General features: G+C 42.2%; 1 protein-coding gene across 12 annotated transcripts in view; it reads left to right on the forward strand.

Annotated features, from left to right (window-relative positions):
• Nucleotides 1-20,767, forward strand: part of RGS6 (regulator of G protein signaling 6) — a 629,677-nt gene that overhangs the window by 549,547 nt on the left and 59,363 nt on the right. For 8 of the 12 annotated variants that reach the window (XR_003120528.1, XM_025392585.1, XM_025392577.1 and 5 more), the window contains one exon: nt 8,376-8,486. The exons of the other annotated variants lie outside the window; for them this stretch is intronic. Coding sequence is in view for 7 of the 8 variants with exons in the window: in XM_025392585.1 (XP_025248370.1) it covers nt 8,376-8,486 (111 nt within the window). In the remaining variant the exon portion in view is untranslated. The remainder of the gene's footprint in view (nt 1-8,375; nt 8,487-20,767) is intronic. 12 annotated transcript variants of the gene reach the window in all.

The raw sequence follows: 20,767 nt of genomic DNA on the forward strand, positions 1-20,767 counted from the left end.
GCCACACTCCTCCAGGTGACTTTATTTTCTACATAAGTAAATGTAGAAAGAAATAATACATTTTTTTCACATAAATCGCTCTCAAACTACTACTGTGGTAGGCAGAATAATGATCTCTCAAAGATGTCCATGTTCTAATCCCCAGAACCTGTGAATAGGTTATGTTACATGACAAGGAGAATTCAGGTTGCAGGTGGACTTGAAGTTGCTAATCAGTTGACCTTAAAATACAGAGATTATCCTGGATTGCCCAGATGGGCCCAGCATAATCACAGGTGCCCTGAAATGTGGCAGAGAGAGGCAGAAGAGTCGGTGTCAGAGTGATGCAGCATGAGAAAATGATAGCTGGCTTTGCAGATGGAAGAGGGGGCCATGAGCCAAGGAATGAGGAGAGCCTCTAGAAGCTGGAAAAAGGCAAGCAAATGAATTCTTCCCTAGAGTCTCCAGAAGGAACATTACCCTGCTGACACCTTAATTTTAGCTCAGTGAGACCCATTTCAGATTTCTGACTCTTAGAATTATAAGACAATCCATTTGTATTGTTTTCAGCTACTAAATATGAGATGATCTGTTCCAGCAGCCCTTAGAAACAAATATAAAACCCCAATCTCTCCCCTTCTCTTAGAATCTGAAGACCAAATTGTTCATCCTCTTTGTCTTTAATATACCAGCATCTCCAAGCACCCTGCTGACTAGGGTCCTCTTATAGCCCCAATACGTGTATATCTAATTCTGATTATTCAATACTTCCTTTTTCTATCAATAAAATACAACACTCAAAATACATATGCCCATATAATTTTACTGTTTCCTTTACAAAGCCTCTGACTTTATTTATGTAACTTAACAAACTAGATTTCCCTCTTCTTCTTCTTTTTTTTTTTTTTTTTTTTTTTTTTTTTTTTTTTTTTTAGACAATGTCTTGCTCGGCCGCCCAGGCTGGAGTGCAGTGGCACGATCTCGGCTCACTGCAAGCTCCGCCTCCCGGGTTCACGCCATTCCCCTGCCTCAGCCTCCCAAGCATCTGGGACTACAGACACCCGCCACCATGCGTGGCTAATTTTTTATATTTTCATTAGAGACAGGGTTTCACCGTGTTAGCTAGAATGGTCTCGATCTCCTGACCTCATGATCCACCCACCTTGGCCTCCCAAAGTGTTGGGATTAGGGGCATGAGCCACCACACCCAGCCTAGATTTCCCTCTTCTAATACATTTCCCTTCCGACCAATACCACTCATCACTGACACTGGCCAACAGATGAGTTGCTCATAATGACTGGCTTTGTTGCCTGGTTCAGACCGTCAGGACTTTTTGTGTTCCTTCTCCACGTGTTCCTCTACAGCATGTCCTGATGCCACTTGCCTAGACCTTTTTTGGAGAAGGCGCGACATGGCACAAGCTCACAGGAACAATTTTGTTCATGCTTAATGCCTGTTACAAAGTCATATCTTGTGCTCTTATGTTGGGTGATCACAAAAATTTCACCCTGGACTCTCAACCACATTCTCCTAAACCAACATCACCATTAGCTCTCACCACCTCTCATCCACCCACTTCTCTAATGATATTCCAGGATTTTTCTTAAAGAGATCTAGCTATGAGTCTGTATTTTATTACAACTTAAATAATCATATTATTTCCCATTTTCTTAGTTGCTCTCTGGACTTTTAAGATTCTACTGCCTTAGGCTGGTCAGCGGACAGCTGCCTTCATTGCCATGCATACAGTAATAGGCAGCCGGAGCCTGCAGGCTCCTCTAGGGACCAGGTGCTGGCTGGCTGAATTCTCACCGCGGCCCCTCCTGAGCCTTCCCTGTTGTCCCCTCACTCCATCACTCACTCAGGGCTCCATGTGGGGACTTGTCCACAGGACCTGACCTGGCTGGTTGGACCCCTCCTTCCCAGGTTGGAGATGTGACCACATCGAGGATCTACTACAACACATTCGGGAGGGGTCTGATAAAAACCTCAGCCTGTCTCATTGAAATCTAAGGAAGCGAGAGGGAGGAGGGGAGGAAATTTCATTTTTCAATCCCTATGTTCTACTTCAGGGAAATCTATTTCCATTCTTAAAAAAAATTCCCCAATAACATAATTAACTAATTAAAAGAGGCCCTACCTTTTGCCTTGGGCTGCCAAGTGGATGTCTTTTATTTGAGATTCAAAGCTAACTAAGGCGGAGATTATTGGAATGGCCAGGGTAGATGTCCTGAGAGGACAAAGGGGGGCCCCCGGGCTGTGTGCTCATCTCAGATTTTGAGAATGCCATGGATGCTCAAATGCCTCATAATCGGGAGAACCCCCCAATATGTCATCATGACTCATCCTCTGGGGAATCTCAGCACAACTCATCACCCCCTGAACAGGATTTCAGTTTCCTGCTGCTGGCTTGTCTTTGTGCTGATCTGAGCAAAGGAGACAGGTGACCCAGTGTCCTCTCTATATCCCCACATCCAGCTTGCTGTCTCACAATCCCTGTAGTGGGTTGAATAGTGGAGCCCCAAAAGATAGGTCCTAGGCTTACCCATGAAACCTATGAATGTGACCTCCTTTGGGAAAAGAGTCTTTGTAGATGTAACTCAGTTAAGGATATCTAGATAAATCATCATGGATTATCCAGAAAGACTCCAAATCCAATAACAAGTGCCCTTATAAGCTAAAAAAGAGAGCAGATGACACAGGCACAGAAGAAGGCCATGTGAAGACAAAGACAGAGATGAAAGTGATGCAGCCACAAGCCAAGGTGTGCCTGAAGCCACCAGAAACTGGAAGGAAAAGAATGGAGAGGTGAGGCAGGGCAAGGTGAGATTCTCCCCTAGAGCCTTCGGAGGGAGCACGGCCCTGCCAACACCTTGATTTCAGACTTCTGGCCTCCAAAACTGAGTATAAACTTCTGTTGTTTTAACCATTTGTGGTCATTTGTTATAGCAGTCCTAGAAAACTAACATATTCCTCAACATGCAATGTCATTTCTTTTATAAAGAATTCAGTCAGCCCAAGTAGCTAACGAGTGGCTCCCAAGTGCAGAACCAACTTGTAGCCTGATCCTTCCTGCCACAGTGCTTTCTTAGAGCTCCCTTGCCCACGTTCATTCTGCCTGAGATGTCATAAAGCTCTTGATATGGTTTGTTTGTGTTCCCACCCAGATCTCATCTTGAATTTCCATGTGTTGTGGGAGGGACCAAGTGAGAGGTAATTGAATCATGGGGGTGGGATTTCCTGTGCTGTTCCTATGATAGTGAATAAGTCTCATGAGATCTGATGACTTTAAAAATGGGAGTTTCCCTGCACAAGCTCTCTTCCTTTGCCTGCCGCCATCCATGTAAGACATGACTTGCTCCTCCTTGCCTCCCAGCATGATTGTGAGGCCTCCCCAGCCACATGGAACTGTATGTCCATTAAACATCTTTCTCTTGTAGATTGCCCAGTCTCAGGTATGTCTTTATCACTAGCATGAAAACAAACTAATACAGCTCTTATTGGTGAAGGCTGGCCCCGGGGAAGATGCATACCTTGCAGGAGATTTATAGGACAGAGGATGTGCCTCTAGTCTGCCACATGGTTTTGCTTGTCTATTTTATATTTGTGGAGGATTGTCAAGATTCTTTAGAGATGCTTTCCCATTTTCTATCACAATGGTCCTGAGTGCTCAACAAGGCTGTTACATAACATGATGAACTTGACAAGATCAGTTAAATGACTCAACCAAGAACTCAAACCAAGGCTTTTCAACTGGGACCACTGCTTCTTCTACCCCACTGGGTCATGGGAAACACCTGGGACAGCGAGGAGGCTCTGAGGTTTCAGAACATTTACATCCGTCTTCAAAACCAAAATTACCAGGGACTCCTTCATTTTGATTTGATGAATAAAACATCTTGTGTCCTGAACCCTTTGGAAAATTGAGGAATGAGATGTGGTTCTTCTCAAACTTGAATGTGCATATGAATCACCTGGGGGAGCCTATTAAAATGCAGATGCTGAATCAGGAGGCCTGGGCTGGGATATGAGATCCTGCATTGCTAAAAGGCTCCCAGGTGATGCCAGTGCTGCTGCTGGTTCATGGATCACACTTCCAGTAGCATGAGATGGAGCCTCTGACTAATTTCTCTGCGTGGTCAGCATTAAGCTAATTGGCCATTATTGCCCTTTGCAATTCAGTAGTAGGAATTGTGGCTCTGACTTTGCTGTTGTGGGAGAAGTTGCTGACACACAAGCTGGCAATGCTTAAGGAAACGTTTTATTGTGGATCAATAACCACAAAAATATTCAAACCTTTTGGTTAAATAATTCTGCTTATGGATGTGAATTCTAAAGAAATAACCCAGAAGATGAAAAAAAAAATCTGTGTGAACAATGGTGTTCTACCACAGCACTACATATATTTAAAAAGAAATATTTAAAGTCTGTGTCTAATATAAAGGAAATGATTAAGTAAATTGTAATAAAGTAACTCAATGCAACCAAGACAATATTGTAGACATATGTTCATCTTCTCCCTTTCCTTAAATACAACATGTCACTAAAGGAACAAAAATGGCATGAACTCACAAGATTAACAAACTATTAATAATTTCAACACATTTGTCCAAGATACAAAGTCTTTGTAATTGGGGAACATAACCACAGGCCCCCATGTCTCTATTTGTAATGTTTTATTTTTTTAATTGGTCAGTGAGTACAAGGGTGATTTCTTACAATTTTTATACCTTTCTGCATGCCTGAAATATTTCAAAATTTAATAAAAAAGAAAGTGCACAGGGACAGAGTGAAGAACATTCTAAATTACATGTTGGGGGCAGAAGTAATGTGACAAAGTAAGCCAGTTTTTGCAACAAAGCCTGGCCTTGGCTCTTGAAGGCACCAGGGACCACGGAAGGCAGGAATGAGGCATGGGGCTAACAGCAGCGGAATGGTCAAGTCTGTCCCAGGAGACCTTGTACCCCTAGATCTCCTGCCCCACTAGGAAACAATCCTTTCCAACTACCACGACTGAAGGATATGGGCAGTTTTTTCTTGAGAGAAATTGAGCCACATACACTCAGAACTCAGACACATCAGATATCAGAAGAGGCCAACTGAAAACAAGAGAATTAATGGAAGCTCTACACACTGAACTGTGGGGCCTGTAGGGATAGAAATTGTGATACCTTTCCTCATCTATAATAAGGATTATGGCCAACACTGCTATAACAAAAGAGGTTAACAAGAGAAAAGCATAAATGCATTTATTTCATCAGTTTTATGTGACACCGAAGCCTTCAGAAATGAAGACTCAAAGACACAGGGAAAACTGTCTGTATTTGTACTTAGGTTCCATGAAGAATGGGCAGCCTTATAGAAATGTGATTGGACAAAAGGGTGTGATCTACTGGTAACAGACTGAGGGGAGGAAACCCAGCAAGCCTGTCTGTTTAGATTCTTTTTAGTCTCTCTGAGTAGCATTCCTACCTCCCGGGTAGGACCTCTCTGGAATGAGGGTTTTCAAGGGAGAAGGGAGTGACCTTTCTAGGTTTTGTGGCTTGCTTTAAGGGAGAGACATTCTAGTTTCTATGAAACTACTCTGGGGAAAAAGAATTCTTGTTTCTGTGACTTACGTCAGGAGAGAAAAAGGGATGGAAGGCAGGGGCAGGAGAGAAGGTGAAAGCCTTGGCTTCTGAGGCCCTTCCAATCTCCTTTAGTACAAAGTACTCAGCATGCCAACATGCTATACTTTGGAGTATCGTGTTCTGAGCCCCAACAGACACTCAGCCCCATCCCGACCCTGCTCTCAGGCCTCTAGGAGCCAGACATATATACCCCTAGGCAAGAGACTGACAAACTACAACCCGTGGGCCAAACCATACTCCATTCTGTTTTTGCAAATAAAGTTTTATTAGAACACAATCACACGCATTCATTTGCAAGTTGCCTATGGCTGCTTTTATGCCACAGCAGTAGAGCTGAGTAGTGGCAACAGACACCATCTGGCCCACAAAGCCTAAAATATTTACTATCTAGGCCGTACAGAAGAAACTTGCCAATGCCCACTCTAGAGAAAAATAGATGCCCCAGAGGAAAGACTCCAGATCCCTCATTTGGAGCTCCCATGAAAATACTGGTAAACTTCCCTATGACAATAAAGCCCATCAGTGACAAGCCCCATCCACACGCCCACCGAGCTGCCAAGCAGGTTTCAGTACCTCACTCTTAAGCGCAAATGGATGTGCAAAGATTTTCCAGACACTCAAGCCTCAGCGTGAAAGAGTATAATCAAAATAAACAGAAAAAAGGAACTTGGAAGAACCAAAATAATTCAACAAGTAAAAGAAACTTACAATGAAAGTATGGAGTTCATATTATCTGAGAAATGAGAAGATATTTAATCCATAAAACAAGAACTAGACACTGTGATAACCAAAAGTGAACTCTGGAAATTTAAGAAAGTAATGATTCAAAATTTTTTTAAAAATCAATAAGAAGTTGAAAGAGAGCTTAACAAAAAGACAAGGAAATGAAAAATGGGAGGGAAGATAGATTAACAAATCAGGATGTCCAATATTGAACTGGAAAAACATATAGGACAAGGAAACAAAGGGTATAAAATTAGTGATGAATATTATAAAATTCCTGATAAATATTTTCTCATCTATTGCACACTGTGCCCAGCATAGTAAATAACAACAACCAGCAAGGGCCGTCATGAAATTTCAGAACACTCTAACAATAAAGAGATGATTCTAAGTTGACAGAGAGAAAAGAAACCGAACCAAATAATGAGACTCAAAATGGATTCAGGCTTCTCAATAGTAACACTGCATGCCAGAAAAAAAAAAAAAAACATGGAGTGATGCCTTCAAAATTCTAAAGGAAAGAGATTTTTCACTTAGTGTTCTATGTCTAGCACTATCAGTCAAGGATGGAGATAAGAGCATTTTTATATTTGCAAGGATTTTCATGCATCCTTTATTAGGAAACTACTAAAGGATATGCTTCAACACAATCAGGGAGTAAAAGCAAGAGCTAGACATGGAATCCAGGAAACATGGGATTTTCAACACAGAAGCAAAGGAAGTCCTAAAATGATCATTTTCCATCAAGTCTATAGAGCAAATGATCCGGTTTCGAGCAAGAAGACTAAAGACTTCAGGAGAGAGGATCTCTGGGAAGCAAAAGGACAGAACTGCTCAATTATTTGATGTGTTTAAGATGTAAAAAAAGGATTGCTAGATATTTTGTAGGTTTGTTAAAACACTTGCTTGGAAAAAGTAGTATGATATTTAGCTGAATAGCAAACAATTTTTATCTAGTTTAATAATGTTACACTGACCATTAATTTAACAAAAATTGTTATACAAGTCTATTTGGAGGATCATGTAAGAAAAGATGGGAGTTGAGGACTGGTGAATAGAAAGATAAATTCTTGTCTAAAATAAAAACAGGAAGAGATATAAAAGCATATAATTTAGAAATATATAGGTAACTTTTAGAAAAAACAGAAGGTGGAAAGTAGATGCCTCTCTGAGAAGGGATGGGAGGAAAAAATAATTGCTTTTGCTTTTTTAGTATATATAATAATTTGGTACTATTTTATTATTCTTTTTTTTTTTTTTTTTTTTTTTTTTGAGACGGAGTCTCGCTCTGTTGCCCAGGCTGGAGTGCTGTGGCCGGATCTCAGCTCACTGCAAGCTCCGCCTCCCGGGTTCCCGCCATTCTCCTGTCTCAGCCTCCCGAGTAGCTGGGACTACAGGCGCCCGCCACCTCGCCCGGCTAGTTTTTTTATTTTATTATTCTAACTGTTCACATACATTTTGATAAAAATAAAAGTCTAAAATATGTCAATCTATAAGATCAACATATCTATTAGATTGTAATTATAACTAGGAAAACTAAGTTGCTTTTTTTGGAAAAAATGCTTATGTTAACTCCTTGTGGTCTGCTGGTATTTAAAAGTCTTTACCTCCACTGGGAATGCTGAGCTGGCAGTCTAGGGGAGCTGTAGTGTCTTTTGTGTGTTCCAGATGCCTTGAGAATCAGTCTTTGTGGGAGAGTGGAACACAAGCAGGTTTGACCAGTGTATTAATATCAGTAAGGCTAGCATAACCAGGGAGAGATGCACCAAGGTTCAGGTAAAGAGTCAAGTGGGGAAAAGATACATAAAATGCATGTATAGATCATGACTGCAACAACACAAAAATGGTATGTTCATAATGAGAAGGAAATAAGGACAAATGGAAACAGTTTGATGTGTCAGAAGTGGGAGCGGAAATACATTTTTTCCTTTAATTTAGAATTATGTGTAGACTGCTATAATGTTTGCATAAAATAGAATAAAAGTTTGTTTTTTTTTTTTAAGGAAATCAGTGACATTCTTTGCTCTGCCTCCCTCCTGCAGCTTAATTGCCTACACGGAACAATATATGGAATATGACCCTTTGATAACACCAGCTGAGCCATCCAACCCTTGGATCAGCGATGACGTTGCTTTGTGGGACATAGAGATGAGGTAAAAAATGTTTTAAGGTTTGGGAGTGGGATGAATGTAGACAAAAATCCATGAGATCATGAGATTACCTTATATTCTATCTTAATTTGACGTTTTTTTTTTTTTTTCGCTAGAACAGAAACCCCTCAATTAGCCTCCCAGCTGGGTTCTACTTACAGTTTCTACCTCCCTACGACTTTGATTTGTGCATGGATCCCTTGTGGCTTCCCTCTGACTCTTTGGATGTCATGATAACTGGGACAGTCCCCCACCATTCCCTAATTCTGATAGCTGGAAGAAAAGAATCTGTTGCTCCAAAGTTTTTTCCTGTTAGATAGTGACCACAATGATAATAGCTGGCATGTATTCTGCACTGGCCACATCCTGCAGTAAGTGTCTCTCACTGAATCCCCTCAACGGGTACACATTACTGTTCTCACCATTGAGCAGGTATGGAAACTGAGGCACAGAGGAGTTAATGAACTTGCCCAAGGTCATAGTGCTAATAGGGCAGGGTTAGAACTAGAACTCAGGCAGAGGGCTCCAGAACCATGATTTCATCACTCTTTTCTTCTGGAGTAACTGCCAGCAGCGATTCCAGCCAGTTTCTCCTTCCCTATGAGGGAAGCCAGTGTGTTTACTTAAGAGGGGAGGAACCAAAGCCCAGAGGGACTTGGACCACTTTCAGAATTACAGAAGGAAACACACAGACAAAGCTAGTGTGGTGTGCTTTCGCACCCCCGTACCACGGCTGGATGAATTTTTATTTCCGTTTTCACGTCTCTATCACTCTCCATTGTCTTTCACTTTTGCTCCTTTTCTGGCTTCTTTTCTTGAAATGGGAAAAATCTTGTGAAAAGTAATATAAGTCACAGATGCTCATTCTAAAACGTTCCAATTATCCAGATGTGCATAAAGAAGAAAATACTCTCTTCCTTCAACCTGATTTCACCTTCCAAAAAGAACCTTTGTTTATAGTCTAATGCTGTGGTTCCCAGAGTGGATCAGAGCACCCTGGGCACTGTGGGGAACTCACAGAGTTACCACAGGATAGTCCAAATTTTTTTAGGGAAACAGTGATAGTTGACACATGCCAGATACTGCACTAACTACTAGCTTAAGATGGTTCAGTTTCAACATTAGAGCACATTACATCTCTTATGAGGATACGCATCTTTGCAAATCTGGTTTTTCAGAGCAGTCACTGTGATAAAAAGCAAGAACTGTGCGAAAATTAACATGGAATAGGAAATAGGGATGGTAAGGTTCAATCTAATTTCAAAATTTAAGAAAATGTGTAGTGCCCAATAGGTGCATATTGTAGTTATTTAAGAATGAAAAAAAAATTTTCAATTTATGTATCTTTCAAACAGCTACTAAGTGTTAGGATACAAATACATATTAAGTTAATTGGTCCTAGCCATAATAAATGACACTGTTAAGTATTTCTTTTGGCCCAGGGGCACTGTGAAAAACTTACTGAGACACTAAGGGTACCATGAGCTCAGCAAGTTTGGCAACATCTGATTTAGCGTCTATTACTTTGGATTTGTATGCATATATAACATTCTATCCTTTTGTATAATTGAGTTCAATATATATACCCAAATATATACATATATGTATATAGTCCAATAATTTTTAAATTAACAATATGTTGTGGCAGTGTTTCCATGTAAACACATATAGATCCATCTTACTCTTTTTTTTTTGAGACAGAGTCTCTCTCTGTCGCCCAGACTGGAGTGCAGTGGAGCAATCTGGGCTCACTGCAAGCTCCGCCTCCTGGGTTCTCGCCATTCTCCTGCCTCAGCCTGCTGAGTAGCTGGGACTACAGATGCCCGCCACCACACCCAGCTAATTTTTTGTATTTTTAGTAGAGATGGGGTTTCACCGTGTTAGCCAGGATGGTCTCAATCTCCTGACCTCGTGACCCGCCCGCCTCGACCTCCCAAAGTGCTGGGATTACAGGCGTAAGCCACTGTGCCCGGCCCACTTTACTCTTTTTAATAGCTACATGGTATCCCCTGGCATGGGTGAAGTAAAATTTATTTTACCAATCCCTGGATCATAAATATTTAGTTTATGTCCTCCTTTTTTGCCACCATAAACAATGATTCCAGGAACATCTTTCTACACAAGTTCAATTATTTCCTTAGTATAAATTTTCTAGGCATAGAATTCCTAGAAATGGTATTCATATTTTAATTTTAGTTCATATGTCCAGATTCCTCTTGAGCAAAACTGTAACACATCTTTGTCATTCCCTTAGCTAAAAGTGCTCATTTTCCCACATTCTTACCATCCCAAGCATCATCAATCTTTTTATCTCTGCAAGTCCAAAAGGTTAAAATAATTCTCGTTTTACTCTTTTGTTTCTTTGTTAATATACTTGAGAATCTTTTCACATGGTTATTAGACAGATTCTAGCAATATGATTTGCTTTGGATATTGGGATATAAAACAGTCACATTTACTTGAATCATATATTTTGTCTTTTTCCTGATATATTTCTGAATCTCGTTCTATGTTCTTCTTTTTCTCTTCCCTGACTTTTACTTTATTAATCAAATTTTATATTAACTTTGTAAAAACCCTAGTTTCTATTCTAGTTGTATTTACTTTTAAATGTTTTAATTAAAAACATCATCGATTTAAACAAACAAGAGTGAAGCATATAAAATAGTGAAGTTGCCTTTGCCTCCTTTAAATCCCATTCTTCCCAGAGGTATGTTAACTTGATATATTTTAAACCAACATTTTTGAACTTGTATTTCTATGAACATTTAAAAAACAACTAGTATATAGTATGTATCTTCTTTCTAATATTTCTGATGAGCCCTAGGTAGTTCCTTCTGTTCTAAGTCAAGAACTTAACTCTTTCTTTCACTCAGGATTTTTTTTCTCTTTTTAAAAAATCATTGCTGCTTTTTTTTCCATTCTATCCTCACTTTTCAGGAAATCCTTTTTTAAGAATTCTGGGCCTCTGGGATGGAGTTGCTACATCTCTTATATTTTCTCTGTTATAATTTCCATCTTTAGTCTTTTTATTCTGTATTCAAAGGATGCAATTTCCTGAATTGCTCTTCAGAATCACTGCTTTGATTTTTCAGTGGCGTCCATTCTGTGGTTTTATATTTTAATGAGTTTTTCTTTTCCCACTGAGTGTTGGGAGGGTAGTTGATAATCACGCTTTTCATTTCTAAGACTTCTTAATACTTCCTGGACTGTTGTTTTCCTAGTAGCCTGCTCTGTTCTATTGGTGTTTATCATCTTAATCCCCCTGGAGATGTGATATAGATTTTTTTCATAGTTTATATTTTTTCCATATTTTCATATCTCCTCTCTATTTCTGCCACTAGTTTTATTCGGGGTTGTTTATTAGAGAATCATCATTTCTGGTCATTGTTTCATTCCCCTGGTCACTGCTCAGAGCAGATCATTCTTTTCGTATGCCCAGCTATTTGGAAGACTGCTCAGTTTTATAAATGAAGGTATTAACTTTCAATCCTGCCATACATTAGAACCACATGGAAATTTCTAAAAAATACGAATGCCTGGTCCTCACACACGGCCAATTAACTCAGAATTTCTGGCAACTGGGCATTTTTTTTTAATCTCCCCACACTCAGGGAGATTTAAAAAGTCGAATGTGTGGCCGTGGCCTAGGACTCCATCAGTAGCTGGTGAGGGTGCCCTCAGTGATGGTGTGGGCCAACAGTTCTAAGCCATGCTGTGCATCGGAATCACCTGGGCTCCTCTTTTAAAATACGCACATACTGGGGTGGCTCTGGGCGTCTGCATCTTGAGCAAGCACCCAAGGCATTCTGAGGCACACCAGAGTTTAAGAAGTCCTGGTTTGGTTCCTGGAGTTGCCCTGGCAGGCTTTCCCCTGAGCAGTTCACACAGGAGCAGGGCTGCAGCTGAACATGTGAATGGATGGGCGTAGGTCAATCGCCAGGGTTCCCCTCTGGGTCCTGGGTATGTGGCCCAAGAACAGATTAAAAGATTAAAAACCCTCTCTTCCAGTGAGACGGGCAGCAATGGGAATCTTGGGGAGGTAGACCCCCATCCTCCCTAGTGTGACATCCCTGCAGCCAAGTGTTCTGCTCTGTGGGTCAAGCCCTGATGGAGTTTCTGATGTCTTTCTGTTTCCTCGCCACGGTACTCCCCAACAAGTCTACTCTTCTCCCTCCTCTGCTGGGCCTTAGGGGAATCCACTTGGAGCCGCGAAAGCCAGTGAGAGGTGGGAAGAAAGCTAGCGGGTCTTTAAGGTCTCCCTGGTTCCCAGGATGTTTTTTCTCTGTGTGTGTGCTTTGCTGACAGGAGCACAATCCTCTGACCTTACTGTCCATATGAGAAGCTGGCCGGGAAACATCTCCCTTAACTTAGTAAACGCTTTCTGCCATGTGGAGCCTATTCCGTGCTCCTGAGTTGCTTCCATTGTCTGATGCCCACCCCCTGCCTCCACTTCCAATCCTGCTGCTCAGAGCTTGGTGTTTTCCAAGGATTCTGTTGGGGACACTCAGCTATTTCTTCTCTGATGCCTCCAGTGGAATTGTAGGCTGCTGTCAATCCGTTATGCCACAAGTTCAGTCTATCTGCTTCGTGCCTTTCTGAAATTTCTCAAAGCTCTCATCTGCTGATAGGAAATTTCTTTGCCTCTATATACTATGTTTAGTTTTTTTGTTTTGGGTTTTTTTATTTACTTAGCTGAGCACTGGGCTCTTGCCTGTTCCCTCCTCCTCGGTCACTTGTCCCCCATATCCTCACATGGCTGGCTTCACTTCTCATTCAAGTCTCACTCAGCATTGGTGTCCCTTCCTCAGAAAGGCCTTCTGTGACCACCAATCTAGAGTGGCCACCTCATCCCTCCGGCTGTTCTATGTCACATCCTCCTCCTGGTTCCCTTTCCAAATAGAACTTAGAATGATTTCAGCGCCTAGGCCTATCTGGCGCACAGTGGGCACCGTGTGGGCTGGAGGGAGGATGGAGGAATAAGTCATTCTTTATTTGATTGTTTCATTGGTATTTGGGAAAGGAGGAGAGGCAAGTGTGTGAACCGAATTCACAAAGATAAAATGAACTTCCTCTTTTGTTCTTGAAAGTCAGCAAAGAAGTATGTAATCATTTAGGAAAACGGGGTCGCCTGGCCTGTTGGTTTATTCCAACCTATTCAGCACTTTTTCCCCAAGGAAATGCTACCTGCCCCCTGCTACTCATGCCCTGGTTCTACTCCTATTGTTCTAGCTTCGACTCCAAACTTCATGCCTAACCTAAGACAGCTACAGTGTTCTGTCCACTTACAGGCAGAATTAAGTGTTCAGATACAAGTGAAAACGAAACCCTGTTTCTTCTCCTGACAGACTACTCCTACCCACTTAGTTGCTGGCAGTGATGTTAGGAAAAAACAGAGTGTGGAATCAGTGCCAACATCACACTTCAGCCAAGGGATGGTTTCTGTCCACAAAACGAAGGCTGAAGATGACCAATAAAATAATTGAGTCACTTTCTCTCAGTTTCAGTTTAATTCAATATATATGTATAGAAGCCGACTATGTGCTGTGTTCTGAACAAGAAGGGCTCTCAAGATACAAATGTAGCAAGGTAAATAAAACATGCTATCTTACCATCTGGCACCAGAACTCCTCCTTGCTTGGCAAAGGACATTAAGCCACTTGGGGCAGAAAGTAAGGCCCTAAGGGCAGAGGGGTTGGCAGAGACTCAAACAACAAAGGGAGAGGGTTGTGCTGTCCTGCTGAGAAAATGAGACAAATGTATTCTCTGTTCCTGAGAGGGGAGAGCTAAGGGGAGGGGAAAGCCAGGGGAGGGAGAGAAGCCAGAGGCCAACAAAAACTAGGTCTCTGTGCAAGGCCAAGGAAATGCCTAGCATTGAGGTGACCAGGGACTTTTCAAAAGCAGGAATGCCTAGTGTGTGATTTTTTAAATAGTAGACTGCCAGGAGGTGCAATATGTACCCCCTTTTCAAGACCCTCAAATTCCAGTAAGGCCCCCACCCTCCCGAACACTTCATGAGAGGAGGGGTTTGCTGAGTGTGGGTGAAGGTTTGTAGGAAAGGAGAGACAGTGAGAGTGAAGGGCTCCCTTAGGAATTCATGTCAATCTCAGGTGGACTTTGGACTTTACTGGGCTGGGTGAAGGGGTCCAGGTGGGCTCATTATGATTTCCAGGGCCCAGGATGTCACAGACACTGTCTAAATTCTGCAAGGTGGAGAATATACTGTGTCTGCCGTGGGAAGGTTACAGACAGCCAAATGGAGGATGGCCATAGCCGTTGAACAGAATCATGGACAAAATGACATAAGATATACCATAAATAGCAGAAAAATGTGCTTTAATTCTTTCTCCTTCTCAGACAAGCTATTCGATCTGCAAGTCCAAGGATAAGAAAGTTATATTCAGAGGGGAAAAAAAGGCAACTGTTTTAAAGGATGGTCAAACTACACCTCAAGTTTATGCAACATAGTGAGCTGTAATTGCACCACTCCACTCCCGCCTGGGTGACAGAACAAGATCCCTAAAGAAAAAGAGTAAATTCTGAGAAGTAAAGTTTAATTAAAGAAAACAGTGATTGCCAGGGCTTCTCATTGAGGAGAAGTCAGCCAAAGGTTACCAGATGACATAGTTCTTTATGTCATCTGAAAACCACCAGGAGAGTGTCCCAGGGATGCATATGGAAAGTATTTCTGGTGGTGCCACTAACCAGATGCTGGGGTCTAATGAAACCTGGTGTTGTCAGCAGAATGTGGTTTGTGATTTCCTCTCTCCACATGACTTTGGTTTAGCTCTCCCTCTCTGCTGGCTATCAGGCACATGAGCAAAGAGCTACAAGGAACCTGGCTTGTCCAGCTTGGCCGTAGGCATTCACTCCCAGCCAACCCGACCTGCTGAGAGGCACAGATCATCCCTGAGCTGCCCAGGCACAGCGAGTTTGACAGAACTATTAATCCAGGATATTAGTCAAGTTCCTTTCCTATGGTGGTGGATCTCCAAATATGGCCCCATTGGTGCCTTCCCTCTTTACATCAAGTAGGACACCAAGACCAAGGCCAGATGAAAAGAGAGGGAACACCTTTTTCCCTCTCTGAAACTGTTTGAGTACCAGTAATCCAGAACCCCTGTGGTGGCTTCCACCTTGGTATTTTGAAATATTTGCTCTTGAGACATTCCTTCTTGGAATCCATCTGCGATGCTTGGAGAAGCCCAAGCCATTGGAGAGGCCATGTGCAGACAGTCTGGTCAACAGCCTCAGCTGAGCTCCTGGTCAGCAACTAGCATCAGCTGTTAGGTGATGAGCCCTCTTGGATGCACAGCCCAGTCAAACCTCCAAATGACCCCACCTCCAGCTATAACCATGTGAGGCCCAAGTGAGAACCACCCAGTGGAGCCTAGTCAACCCACAGGAGAGTGAGAGAGACTAATAAATTGCTTTTCTAAGCACCTGGATTTTAGGATGGTTTGTTATACAGCGTAAATAACTGGGCCAGGCGCAGTGGCTTACACCTGTAATCCCAGCACTTTGGGAGGCTGAGGAGAGTGGATCACGAGGTCAGGAGTTTGAGACCAGCCTGGCCAACATGGTGAAACCCTGTCTCTACTAAAAATACAAAAATTAGCTGGGCATGGTGGCGGGCAGCTGTAATCCCAGCTACTTGGGAGGCTGAGGCAGGAGAATAGTTTGAACCTGGGAGGCGGAAGTTGCAGTGAGCTGAGATCGTGCCATTGCACTCTAGCCTGGGTGACAGGGTGAGACTCCATCTCAAAAAAAGAAAACAGAAAAAAAAAAGCAATAATAACTGGACCACTCTTCATTGGAGTATTCAGGACCCTCAGGTTGTTCTTGAGGTATTAAATAAAATTATGGTTGTTTCTTTAGTAACCTTGGCTCTGAGATGGGGACATTGGATTATTTTCTTTTTAAGGGACTGCCTTATTATTTCATAATTTTTCTAGTAACTTGTCTTACTCTGTTCAGGCTGCTAAAGCAAAAATGCCATATACTATGTGGCTTAAAAGCAATAGAATTTTTTTTTCCACAGTACTGGAGGCTGGGAAGTTCAAGGTCGAGATGCCACAGATTGGGTGTCTGGTGAGGGCCTCCTTCCTGGTTCATACATGGCTGGGTCCTCACATGGCAGAAAGGCAAGAGAGCTCTGGGGTGTCCTTTTATAGGGACACTAATTCCATTCCACATGACCTAATTATCTCCCAAAGGCTTCACCTCCCAAAACCATCACATTGGGGGTCAGGATTTCAACATGTAAATTTGAAGGGGAACACAGACATTCAGTCCACAACATTCTACCTCAAGATCCCCAGAATTTTTGTCCTCTTGCATGCAAAATACTTTCATTCCATCTCAATAGTCCTCAAAGTCTTAACTTGTTCTAGCATCAATTCTAAAGTCCAAAGTCTTATCTACGTATCATCTAAACCAGATATGAATGAGATTAAAGATACCATTCATCCTGAGCAAATTCCTCTCCAGCTGTGAACCTGTGAAACCAAACAAGTTATGTGCTTCCAAACTGCAGTGGTGGGACAGGTATAGGATAGACATTTTCGTTCAAATAAAAAAAAAAGAGAGAGAGAGAGAAATAGGAAAGAAGAAAGGGGTAATGGGTTCCAAGTAAGTCCAAAATGTAACAGGGCAAAAAACATTAAACCTTAAGGCTCTAGAATAATCCTCTTTGGCTCGATGCTCTGTCTTTTAGACCCACTGGGGCAGCAACCGCAACCCTACCTCCATAGCTCTCCTGGGCTGGAGTCATACACCCATGGCTTTCCTGGACTGATGCTCTGTCTTCCAGGCCCATTTGGGTGGCAGCATCATCCCCACAGCTTGGTAGGATGGTCCCACAGAAGCTTTCTCCTGGGGTCCCTGTGGCTTTTCCAGGCTGGGGTTCCTTGCCTGCAGCTCTTCTGGGCAGCCCAGTCCACCATGGCTCTGCTGGGTGCAGCCCATATTGCTGTCTGTGGGGACCCCATCCCAAGGCACTGGGCAGGAGCATCCTGGCCTACCTAAATTGAAGAGATGAATTGATCCTTTAAAACTGTTCTGCTCTCCCACCGCATGTCCCTTGCACTCTGGGCCTATGGTGCAAGTGGCAGCCCTGATGAACTCTGAATTGCTTTTGAGTAATTCTTCCATTGTCTTGAAGAATAGTTCCTGGATTCTGTTGAGATGACTCATCCATACTAATATCCTTATCAAACAGTCACTTGGCCACACTATTAGTGGTCTCATTTTTTGCAATATGGATAGACAAAGAATTTTCTAAATCTTCAGGTTCTGGTTTCTTTGTGTGCTTAACAATTCTATCTTTAAGTCACGTTTTACTATAAGTAGTCAGGAAGAGCCAACCTGCACCTTCAATACATTGCTCAGAAATTTCCTCAGCTAAATATTTAATTTCATTGCGTGCAATTTTTACCTTTCACAAAATACTAGAACCAAACAAAATTCAGCCATATTCTTTGCCACTTTATAACAAGGACCAACTTTTGTCTAGTTTCCAGTGATATATGTCTCATTTATGTCTAAAACTCATCAGAATGGCCTTTACCATCTATATTTCTACCAATATTCTGTTCAGGATTATTTAGGTATTATCTAGGAAGATTGAGGCTTTCTTTACAGCTCTCCTCTTTTCTTTCTGAGCCCTCACCAGAATATCCTTTAAAGGCCTGGTTACAGCAGTTTAGGCTCCCCTTCCCTCCCCTCCCCTCTCCTTTCCTTTCTTTTCCTTCCTTTCCTTTCAAGATGGAGTCTCACTTTGTCATCCAAGCTGGAGTGCAGTGGCATGATCTCGGCTCACTGCAACCTCCGCCTCCCAGGTTCATATAATTATCCTGCCTCAGCCTCCCGAGTAGCTGGGATTACAGGTGCCCACCACCACGCCCAGCTAATAAATATATATATATTTGTATTTTTAGTAAAGATGATGTTTTGCCATGTTGGCCAGGCTGGTCATAAACTCCTGACCTTGTGATCCCCACAAAGTGCCCCAGCCTCACAAAGTGCTGGGATTACAGATGTGAGCCACCACACTCAGCCAATTTAGGCTTTTTCTAACATATATTTCAAAACTTTCCAGCTTCTATTCATTACCCTGTAAGCCACGTTCACATTTTTGGTTGTTCATTACAGCAGCATCCCACTTGCAGTATGAATTTCTGTCTTAGTCTGTTAGGGCTGCTATTATAAAAATACTACAGACTGTGTGGCTTATAAACAACAGAAATTTATTTTTCACAGTTCTGGAGCTAGAAAATCCAAGATCAGGGTGCTGGCAAATTCAATATCTGGTAAGGATCTGCTTTCTAGTTCATAGATGGCTGTCTTCCTGCTGTGTCTTCACATGACAGAAGGGAAAGAGAGCTCTCTCTGGTTCTCTTATAGAGTACTAATCCCACTCATGACCAGATCACCTCCCAAATATCCTGCCTCCTAATACCATCACGTTGTGGATCAAGATTTCAACATATTAATTTGGAGAGGGACACAAACATTTAGTCCTTAACATAATTCTTAACTGTTTTGAAGATAGCTCATATCTTCCCCAAGTCTTTGTTTAGATGTTGAATGAGGCAAATGCAGTAGAAGGCAAGGTAACAGAGTAGAAACAAAGAATAGGCTTTGGAGACAGGCAGTCCTGGGATCCACTTCCAGACTGCCACCTACCAGCTGTGTGGCCTTGGACAATCTGACCTCTTTTGAACTCTGGATGTTTAAATACTATTGTCAGCCTCCCTGCCTTATATTAAGATTTAAATGGGGCACTGTAAGGAAAGCTCCTTACACCATGCCTAGCCCTATGAAGCTCCTGCAGAAATGAGCATTGATATAGACTGTTGCTTCCTTTGAATCTGGCTTTCTTGTCCTCAGTTTGGCAGCTTTCCTCCATCTCTAGCTGGCGGATCAGCAGGAATGAAAGACAGATACTCTTGGAGAGCCACCTGTCTTTGCTATGTGTTGGTTTGGGTTGTCCAGTGGGAGGCAGGAACTTGGTGAGAATGACGAGACATAGAGGACAAGTAAGAGTTAGAAAAAGGCATCCAGCTAGTGATTAGAAAACACTGTCGGGATAAAGACACTTCACCCACATCACTATACACCTTTCTAAATTGATTTCATTTTAGGGCTGAACACTTGCCATGTGAAAAGTCCTATGCTCAGTACAAAGACACATGAGATATGGTCCCTGACCTCAAAGAGCTAAGAAGATAGCTGGAAAGACAGTGCAAACTCTTGAAAACCCAAATGCTGACACAAAACTCTACTAGAGAATTTGTCCCAAGGACATATCTCTACATAATGGTTGTAAAGAGGCTGTGCTTCTGTGGATTGTTGGCTTGAATTTGGCTAAGAGACAGTTATTGTACCACTCACCTGGAGTTGGATGTTGAAAGATATTTTAATTTGCAGAATTATGTTATAACCACAAGAGACCATTCAGTGGTAGCAACATGTTCAAGTCTTTTCTTAAATCTTAAAGTGGATGATACTGGGAATGCTCAAGCGATACAGAAGAGATATGTATAGGGAAGTTGTATCCAGGAAGCTTTTAACAGAACAGACTCCCAATGGTGAAATCGTACTAGGAAAACAAGGAAGAAATGTGGATCATCCGTTGTAGAAATACGATTGTGAATAATGGATAGTTGAGGGAAGCCAAGGATACATGGTTACATTGTATCATCTAAAAATTCATGTCTTTCCCAGAACCTCAGAATCTGACTTATTTGGAAATTGAGTTGTTGCAGATGCAGATAGTTAAGATGAGGTCATACTTGAATAGGGTGGGCCTCTAATCCAATATGACTTATGACTTTGTAAGAAGAGAAAGCAGAGACACAGACACATACAGAGCAAACACCATGTGGAGACACAGAAACACAGGAGGAGAGAGTGCAGTGATGCATCTGCAAGCTGAAGAATGCCGACATCAGAGACTAAGGAAAAGTCATGAAGCTGGTTCTCCCCTAAAGCCTTCCAAGAGAGCATGGCCCTGTCAACACCTTGATTTTGAACGTCTGGCCTCCAGAACTGTGAGAGAATGAATTTCTGCTCTTTTAAGCCACCCAGTTTGTTAGTCCTTTGTTATGGCAATCCTAAGAAACTAACACATCAGGGTACCCTGGCTCTCTAGACCCACTTATTTCTACTGAATTGTGACCTTGCAATTTTCCAGATACCCCCAACTTCTGTCCTAAGCCTCCCTCTGATTCTACATCTACAGTGACACCCCAAGATTTCTGGCCCACTCCAAAAATTGCCTT

The sequence above is a fragment of the Theropithecus gelada genome, chromosome 7b (assembly GCF_003255815.1).
Source record: "Theropithecus gelada isolate Dixy chromosome 7b, Tgel_1.0, whole genome shotgun sequence".
NCBI classification, from domain to species: Eukaryota; Metazoa; Chordata; class Mammalia; order Primates; family Cercopithecidae; genus Theropithecus; species Theropithecus gelada.